The sequence below is a fragment of the Branchiostoma belcheri genome, unplaced genomic scaffold, assembly GCF_001625305.1.
Source record: "Branchiostoma belcheri isolate BF01 breed outbred unplaced genomic scaffold, Haploidv18h27 scaffold91, whole genome shotgun sequence".
Lineage (NCBI taxonomy): Eukaryota > Metazoa > Chordata > Leptocardii > Amphioxiformes > Branchiostomatidae > Branchiostoma > Branchiostoma belcheri.
Genome location: NW_017804587.1, coordinates 886,314 through 895,599, shown reverse-complemented (window position 1 = coordinate 895,599; position 9,286 = coordinate 886,314). Strand labels below are relative to the sequence as shown.

At 46.0% G+C, this 9,286-nt stretch overlaps 2 protein-coding genes across 2 annotated transcripts in view; both read left to right on the top strand.

Moving 5' to 3' along the window:
- The window catches only part of LOC109488037, a 2,027-nt gene extending 789 nt beyond the window's left edge, over nucleotides 1–1,238 (top strand). The window contains exons 2-5 of the mRNA XM_019792178.1: nucleotides 110–254; nucleotides 389–407; nucleotides 468–646; nucleotides 771–1,238. Of these exons, the coding sequence (XP_019647737.1) occupies nucleotides 137–254; nucleotides 389–407; nucleotides 468–646; nucleotides 771–814 (360 nt within the window). The 5' untranslated portion in view covers nucleotides 110–136 and the 3' untranslated portion in view covers nucleotides 815–1,238. The remainder of the gene's footprint in view (nucleotides 1–109; nucleotides 255–388; nucleotides 408–467; nucleotides 647–770) is intronic.
- Nucleotides 1,239–1,559: 321 nt separating this feature from the next.
- The window catches only part of LOC109488023, a 13,228-nt gene continuing 5,501 nt past the window's right edge, over nucleotides 1,560–9,286 (top strand). Inside the window, 9 exon segments of the mRNA XM_019792163.1 lie at nucleotides 1,560–2,890; nucleotides 3,363–3,542; nucleotides 3,783–3,857; nucleotides 4,153–4,744; nucleotides 6,804–7,891; nucleotides 8,024–8,116; nucleotides 8,217–8,390; nucleotides 8,598–8,684; nucleotides 8,966–9,286. The exon segment at nucleotides 8,966–9,286 is cut by the window's right edge and continues 257 nt beyond it. Coding sequence (XP_019647722.1) covers nucleotides 1,783–2,890; nucleotides 3,363–3,542; nucleotides 3,783–3,857; nucleotides 4,153–4,744; nucleotides 6,804–7,891; nucleotides 8,024–8,116; nucleotides 8,217–8,390; nucleotides 8,598–8,684; nucleotides 8,966–9,286 — 3,718 coding nt within the window. The 5' untranslated portion in view covers nucleotides 1,560–1,782.

The window sequence follows — 9,286 nt, the reverse complement described above, 5'->3', positions numbered from 1 at the left end:
ATATAGTATATATATATAATACTTTAAAAAGTCAAAGTGCTCGCACGACTAGCATGAAAATGACTACATCGATGGTAACTTTGCCATTTGGTTTATCCTCTTTCTTCAGATTTGGAGTTCAACAGGCCACTCGAAGATGAAGCTGTCCGTGTGCCTCCCGTTCCTGGGCTGCCTGGTGCTCGCCACCGCCATCCCTGTGCCTCGTCATGAGGACCTGCAAGGCCTGCTGACTGAGCTAGAAGACGGGCTAGAAGGTACGTTTGAGCTGTGTAGTTGCGCCTAAAACTTATCATAAAGGTAACACAACGTGCTCGAAAAAATGCTGTATGTCGTTGACGGACTTTTGACGCCTGCTCTAACTTTTATTTTTATTTTTTTTTTCTGGCAGAATTGCTGGAGGTTGAGATGGAGAAGCGAGTCCCTGAGCCTCGTGAGGTGGACCTGCAAAGCCTGCCACCCGGCTTTGGGGAGAACCGTGAGAAGAGGCAGCCACCAGGCCAGTGGCTGCCCCGCAGGGGAGAGAACCTGCAAAGCCTGCCACCCGGCTTTGGGGAGAACCGTGAGAAGAGGCAGCCAGACCAGTGGCTGCCCCGCAGGGGAGAGAACCTGCAAGGCCTGCTGACTGAGTTAGAAGACGGGCTCGAAGGTACGTTTGAGCTGTGAAGTTGCGCCTAAAACTTATCATAAAGGTGAAATAACGCACTCCAAAGTATTATTGTAGGTCGTTGACCGCCTGCTCTAACTTCTCTCTTCTTTTTTTTTCCTGGCAGAATTGCTGGAGGTTGAGATGGAGAAGCGAGTTTCGGAGGAATGACAGAACTGCAGGAGGCTGAGGACCAAGATGCAGATCTCGATGCAGAAGACCTTAAATAGTTTCATTAGATAAAGACATGGGTGGTTATGATTAAGTTCTTTGATAATGTTTACCTTCACACAAGGAAAACACATTGTTTTTGCTCAGTTTCTTCTTCTTCCTCTTCTTATGCTCCAAACAAATTAAGTCAATGAAATGGACCATGCAGAACTCTGTCACCATGGTAACTTAGCTTGTGGTGTAGCAACACCCTGTGGTGTTGGGTTACATTATGTAGCAGAACAGATTTGGAGATGTGGGATAATCATTTAGGTATCTATAACGTTTCACAACGATGTCCGGACATGTACGTATACATTTCAGGAAGCAAAAGAGTGACTGCGTATGTTTGAATATGAAGGACAATAAAACTGGTGGATTTGAATTTATGCTTTTGTGTTGTTATTCTGAGAGAGAGTTGTCAGCTGAACTAGTGGCATTGATTCGGAAGGTTTGTTTTGACAAAATAGTCAGAAAAACTTTTAGTACAGTATTCCTGTCCTCATAGTATTAATATTGGCAATTATCGATAAATTCAGCTGAGCAAAACGAGCCTCTTTATTTAATATATCTATATCAGCCAGCTAGGTCACTGACCTTTTGCTGAGCTGCCCAGAACATAACAATCTTGCATAAAACTGAGATATAGATATAAAAGGTAGGCCGAGCCAGTAGAATAACCTGATATCCATGATCAATGTTATTGTATTCTACGTTAACCTCTGTTGCATCGTAATGGCATAACAGCCCAAAAGTTCAAAGTTAACCAATATGACCTCCGAGCGGCCATCTAAATACTTGCCTGCAAGAAAACATAACCCTTAGTTTTGTACAGTTAAACGGTCCAGGGCGGTGACCTATCTTCACCCCGGGCAAGTGCACAAAGTCCACCTCCTCACTGCAGGCACGTGAGGCGTACAGGTGCGGTCATGGCGGAGGCCGTACTCAGCCAGATTTCCGGCGACTTTCTGGAGTGTACGATCTGCCTGGAGCCCTATAACGACCCCAAGATCCTACCGTGTCTTCATACCTTCTGTAAGGACTGTCTGGAGAAGTTTGTAGCGAAACAAGGTGAGGCGAAGGACAAGTTTCCGTGTCCAACATGTCGGATCGAAACTGTACTTCCGGAGGGCGGTGTCGCCGAGCTCAAAAACAACTTCTTTGTCCTGAGCTTGAGGGACACCGTCGACGCTCACAAGAATGTAGCTAGTATGACAGATGACAACGTAGTTTGTGATCTGTGTGAAGAAGAAGTGGCTACTTGTGGCTGTGTTGTGTGTGAAGAGTTCTTGTGTGACGAATGTGCTCGAGGCCACCGTCGCACAAAACGTACACGTGACCATGAAATCATCGGCGTGGCAGAGCTAAAAGAGCAACTGATCACCAAGACATCATCGGTCAAGTCAAGATCACTGCCGATGTGTCCAAAACATGAAGACGAGAAGCTGAAGTTCTACTGTGAGACGTGCCAGAGTCCCATCTGCCGAGACTGCACGGTACTGCAGCACAAGGACCACAAGTACGACTACCTGACAGACGTTGTGAGTGACGTCAGGACAAAGATCAAAGGCAACCTGGAAGCTGCCAGGCCGAAAATTCAGGAATACCGAGACGCTGCAGGGGACGTAGCCAAGAAGGAGGCAGAACTGGACACCAGGAGTAAGAAAGCCGCAGACGACATCGATGCAGCTGCGGAGGAAGAGATCAAGTACTACACTGGCCTTGTCAGACGCAAGCAGGCTGAACTGAAAGAAAAGTTGGCGGCCGTCACAGCAGCCCGTTCCAAGCAGCTCTCTGCTACAGCAGACAGTGTTGAGAGCACCTTAGGCTGTCTGTCCAGCACAGTGGAGTTCTCACAGAAAGTCGTGGAGCATGGCAGTGACTTTGACGTCATGAACGTGTACTCTGACGTCACGGCCCGGCTCGAGTCTCTGCTGAAAGGTCCAACCCCGGACATTCCTGACGACATCAGTTACGTCAGGTTTGATCCCAAAATGGAAAGGAAAGAAAAGGAAATCTTCCTTGGTGACATTGTCGGTATGTTGTTCAGTGTTATTGATGACCTATTCATGTGATCACTCGTTGCACAAAACTCTTCATTAAAGAGTTAGAATACAACTTTCGATTTTGAAGGCACCCATGCTCAGACAGACGGACAAAAACCTCTCCACGTAATTCCTCATCAAATAATTACTTGAATATATGACATCCACACGCGGAATGAAAAGAAGAACATGGTAACTGGTATCCGTTCTTTGAGATATTGATGTTTAATGCAAAGTTACATGTACTTAAATACAATATGACATTCACGAAATGATTTTAGTTCATTTAACGTTAGTTTCTTTTCAATCAAACTTGCATTTTTATTGAATGTTTTCACCTTTATTGAAACTCAGAATGTAAGCGAAGAGAAATGCATAAGGTGACTGACATCTAACCTGCCAAATGATGACATGAGCTTTTTTACGTTGGACAGCATAAATAAATGCAAGACCTATCCGTTCAGATTCCTCCTGTACGTTTGGACCTGCCAAGTTGACCACCCTGGGCGCCAGCGGCCGTCTGGGCCCCACTACCCTGGGTACCCACTACAGGGGACAGGACCATGAACACCTGGTGACGCTACATGACGGGATACAACACTTCACTGTACCGGGGACGGGAACGTACAGCATAGAGGCAGCGGGTAGGGATGTTTTTTTCCTAGTCCATATATCCGATATACAGCATGATGTGCTTAATGACAACCGAAAATGATTACTAGTATTAGGCAGAATCTTAAAATTACGAAGAAAATTTTAAGTCTGCATCCAATTTGATTCCTTGTTATCTTTTCTTAGTAGCTGTCTCATTTGATAGTCCTCGTTGTTGTTTTATCTGTGTAGTAAAGGTGACTGACATGTTTGATTGACAGGTGCTGCTTCAGGGTGGGGTGTGAACAACCCGAAGTCCGCCCGAGGACGGGGTGCCGTACTGAGGGGAACATTCAACCTCAAAAAAGGTTGACATTTCAACTGTAGTACATGTTAACGCTTTCTTGGCATGTTGATGTTAAACTGTGCATCAGTAAACATTGTATCTCATTTAAGTAAACTGTAGAACAATGCATAACACTGACATTATAGAGTGCACAGAAAGAAATATTTGGATTCATCACCTATTTTACTGATCATAAGAGAGACAAAAAATTATTGTAAAAATGATTATTCTTTTTCCTGTTACATAATACAAGACGTGAAGGACAATGATAATAATAACTGAACAAAAATCTGGTGTTCCTTTTTTTAATACTGCAGGTGAAAGTCTGAAGATCCTGGTGGGACAAGGTGCTGAGAACAGGGCTGGCCGGAATGTAGGGGGAGGGGGCGGTACGTTTGTCACCAGGGGAGACAACACGCCACTCATTATCGCCGGGGGTGGGGGAGGGACGGGGGCTGGACTACAGTCCCATAACTCCCTGTGTGACGGGACTGTGTCCACTACTGGTAACAAGGCTTATGGGGGATCTGCTTGTAGTGGAGGATCTAATGGACAGGGAGCGACAAAATGGAAGGGTGACTGGATGGGTGGGGGAGGGGGAGGGCTGCTGACGGATGGAGGGAGTTCTAAAGAGTTAGGAGGCAACAGTTGTGAGAATGGTGGAGAAGGTGGGAAGGCGTTTGTGAATGGCGGGGTTGGAGGGCGTGGGGCAGGTTTTAATGCTGATGGTGGGTTTGGTGGAGGGGGAGGGAGTTTTGGAGGGTTTGGTGGTGGAGGAGGTGGGGGAGGAGGGGGGTACTCAGGGGGAGGCAGGGGAGAGTGCTGTAACCCAAATGGCGGAGGAGGAGGCGGTTCGTTTAACTCCGGTACTGACACGAGCGGTCAGGATGGGGCAAACGACGGACCCGGGTATGTGGTCATCACCAGACAGGTGTAGACATTGTAAGATAACACTTGTCCCCATCTTGGTAGGAAAGAAAATCTATATGATAACATATTACAAAGCCTAGACTACCTGGGAATGTGGTCAGCACCAGAAAGGAGACAGCCTGAGAAAAGAGAAAATCTATTTGATGAAATTGGAAAGACTATGCTACACATAGAGAAGTGTTGATAAGCTTCTAAAGGAACCCAAACAATCTCCCTAGTACATCACTAATATAGAACCCTGTGAATGACTTAAAACTAGTGCTGCATACCGGTTCACTGGACTTGGATCCGGACTTGTAAGAATGTTTAGGTTCAAGTCCAAAAAAACCTAAAAGTCAAAAACCGAGTCCGGACTTATTACCATAAAAGACCATTTCACATACCCCTTTTCTTTCCTAACCACCTAAAACCTTCCGTAGATTGCAAAGTCTTTGCTGCAAAATGAAGAAAACATTGCCTTGGGCATCGTCAAGTACCGGCCTCCATCTTATGTGGCCAAAGTTTCACCCAGACAACATTGCAAGGTTGCCAACATGCAATTTTGTATATGCCATGGGTTTAGGTCTGGACTCCAGTCCGGAACTGAACCTAAACCTCTGGACTTGAATCCGGACCTGAACCTAAATGTGGGTTTAGGTATGCAGCACTACTTAAAACAATGAAGGACAGTACACAATTCATTTCCCAGATTCACCTTGTAATTACATCTTCAATTTTCTAAGATTTCAAGATTTTCACATCTTTCTAAGATTACAATCTGCCATCTTTCACACTTCTGCACTCTATCAAGCACTGTTGGCTGCTCTTTGCCCCTGCCATGCCAGATTGGGAAACCCCTGCAGGCTGGTATGAGCCAATGGAAGGCCCTTCAGCACCTGGGAGGTGGACGATGTTATCTGGAAAAAAGTAGAAAGAAAAAAAACTTCGTTAATCTACTAACAAGCTAGAAATTAGTTGCTGCAAATCTGCTGAATAATTACACAGGCTAACTTTATGCAGTGGTTCTAATCAGACCACACCGCCTACATTTTATGGATGACATCCTCTGAAGACCCCCAAACTAGTGCGCGCGGGCGAATAAAAAAAATTAAAATGATACTAAACCACAGGAATACAAAGCTGGTATTGCGAATTTTCAGCAGTACATAGCGACGTATACGACAAGCCGGCCCATGCTGGCTTATTGCGGAATTTATGGATCGGCACTGTACGTATGTACTGAGTTCTTGAGTCGTCGAGCTTCGGTAGCCTGGATGCCATCCTCCAGAGTTACCACCGGCTCCTTATTGTCGCTAACTACCATGGACTACCCAGGCCTAAAGCCAGGTCAGAGCCCCGGAGGACGTGATCTTTTTTTTTAAACAGGCGAAAATCAATGCGCGCACGGATGTCATTCATAAAATTACGTCGGTGTGGCCTAAGGTATAAACAGATTAAAACTATTATGGATATATACAGATATTGATATAGCAGATATTGGATATATTGCAATATTGAATTGTTAATGTATTACACTTGCTGAGGTTTTCCTTTACATATTTGTCAAATAAAAAGTGCTGTTTATAATCAAGTCACCCTTCCAATTAAAATCTACGTTAAAACATATATTGTACATTACAACAAAATCCACCACGCACAGGATTATGTATATTCTCCGACTATGCGAGCCGTCTCGTGGCATAAGGGGGAGATGTATAAGTACGTGTAGTTTCATTGGCCCGATCTAGTCTGGGTGACAGACTGTTATTTTCAGGGCCTTCACAGACCAGATACCCGGCTTTAGGGCCACCATGCCTCCTCCAAGGAATTGAAATTATACCACATCCCCCAATTATATATCACAGACACCTCACACTGACTCACTCTTGGCCGAGCGTGCTATGTGTTGGATCTGGCATCCGCTGAAAGAGTGTGAACCCTGTGTTAAACAGAAGTTCAAAGTTCACCTGTGACAATACTGTCTCACCCGAGGCGTACCAGTCGAACCGGTACCGGTACAAGTATACTAGTACGTAGTCATGGCGGAGGCCGTTCTCAGCCAGATTTCGGGCGACTTTCTGGAGTGTACGATCTGCCTGGAGCCCTACAAGGACCCTAAGATCCTGCCGTGTCTTCACACCTTCTGTAAAGGCTGTCTGGAGAAGTTTGTAGCGAAACAAGGTGAGGCGAAGGACAGGTTTCCGTGTCCAACATGTCGGATCGAAACTGTACTTCCGGAGGGCGGTGTCGCCGGGCTCAAAAACAACTTCTTTGTCCTGAGCTTGAGGGACACCGTTCAGGCTCACAAGAGTGCAGCTAGTGTGACAGACGACAAAGTAGTTTGTGATCTGTGTGAAGAAGAAGTGGCTACTTGTGGCTGTGCTGTGTGTGAAGAGTTCTTGTGTGACGAATGTGCTCGAGGCCACCGTCGCACAAAACGTACACGTGACCATGAAGTCATCGGCGTGGCAGAGCTAAAAGAGCAACTGATCACCAAGACGTCATCGGTCAAGTCGACATCACTGCCGATGTGTCCAAAACATGAAGAAGAGAAGCTGAAGTTCTACTGTGAGACGTGCCAGAGTCCCATCTGCCGAGACTGCACGGTACTTCAACACAAGGATCACAAGTACGGCTACCTGACAGACGTTGTGAGTGACGTCAGAGCAAAGATCAAAGGCAACCTGGAAGCTGCCAGGCCGAAAATTGAGGAATACAGAGACACTGCAGGGTTCGTAGCTGAGAAGCAGGCAGAACTGAACACCAGGAGTAAGAAAGCTGCAGACGACATCGATGCAGCTGCGGAGGAAGAGATCAAGCACTACACTGGCCTTGTCAGACGCAAACAGACTGAACTGAAAGAAAAGTTAGAGGCCGTCACAGCAGCCCGTTCCAAGCAGCTCTCTGCTACAGCTGACAGTGTTGAGAGCACCTTAGGCTGTCTGTCCAGCACAGTGGACTTCTCACAGAAAGTCGTGGAGCATGGCAGTGACTTTGACGTCATGAACTTGTACTCGGACGTCACGGCCCGGCTGGAGTCTCTGCTGAAAGGTCCAACCCCGGATATTCCTGACGACATCAGTTACGTCGGGTTTGAGCCTAGGAGGGAAAAGAGAGAAGCGGAAATTATCCTTGGTGACATTGTCGGTACGTTTTAGCATTAGTACTAGCTTGTTTAGTTGTGAAACTATATACATGTAGTCAATCACCACTTGCTGTATTGATATTATAACCTGATAGTTACACAGATTCAGTCTAATGACACATACCTTTTGCCAGATCACTCTGGTACTCCGAAGCAAGGAAGAAACCAGACCACGGCCACGTTCACAGCTGTGCCAGCCAGAGGCTGTCCGGCCCCCACCACTCGAGGTAAGTACTAACGTTACATAGTATACAGTCAGCTCTGCTCAATATATTGAGAAAATTGATTCCCAAGACAAAAGATCTATCATTAACCTACTTTTTCCAGATTCTTCCTTCCGAACTGCCAAGTTGACCACCCTGGGTGCCATCGGCCGTCTGGGCCCCACTACCCTGGGTACCCACTACAGGGGACAGGACCATGAACACCTGGTGACGCTACATGACGGGATACAACACTTCACTGTACCGGGGACGGGAACGTACAGCATAGAGGCAGCGGGTAGGGACGTTTATTCAATAGTAAATGTAAGTAATTAATATAAAGTTTGGTATAATTAACACGGACGTAAGTATTTAATGCATACTCTTAATATCATCAAGAAGTAATTTGAAGTCTAGCTATAACTTTATTCCTTTGTTTCCAGGAGAAATTTGATAGTTGTTTTTTATCTGTATAATGAAAGTGACTGACATGTTTGATTGACAGGTGCTGCTGCAGGGGACAGTTGGTACAGCCCGAAGTCCGCCCGAGGACGGGGTGCCGTACTGAGGGGAACATTTAACCTCAAACAAGGTGTAGTACAGGACTTCTTGGCAGAAACATTATATCTCATTTAACCACCATGCCAATAGAACAGTGTTACATGTTGTAAATTAAAACTATACAGAAAGAGATGAATGTATTAGGATTCATAATCTGCTTCCATTCTTCTGAGAAAGAGACAAAGGATAATGGCACATGTATTGCCAAAAATAATTGCCAAAGATAATCATATCTTCCCTTTTGATACAAGGAAGATTAGTATAATAAATAATGGATATAAAATCTGATGTTCCTTTTATGATAATCTGCAGGTGAAACTCTGAAGATCCTGGTGGGACAAGAAGGTGCTGAGAACAGGTGGAACTACGGTGCAGGAGGAGGGGGCGGTACGTTTGTCACCAGGGGAGACAACACGCCACTCATTATCGCCGGGGGTGGGGGAGGGGGAGGTTGGGGACGGACCCATAACCCCCTGTGTGACGGGACTGTGTCCACTACTGGTAACAAGGCTTATGGGGGATCTGGTTGTAGTGGAGGATCTAACGGACAGGGGGCGACAAAATGGAAGGATGACTTAATGGGTGGGGGAGGGGGAGGGCTGCTGACGGATGGAGGGGAGTTCTAAAGGGTTT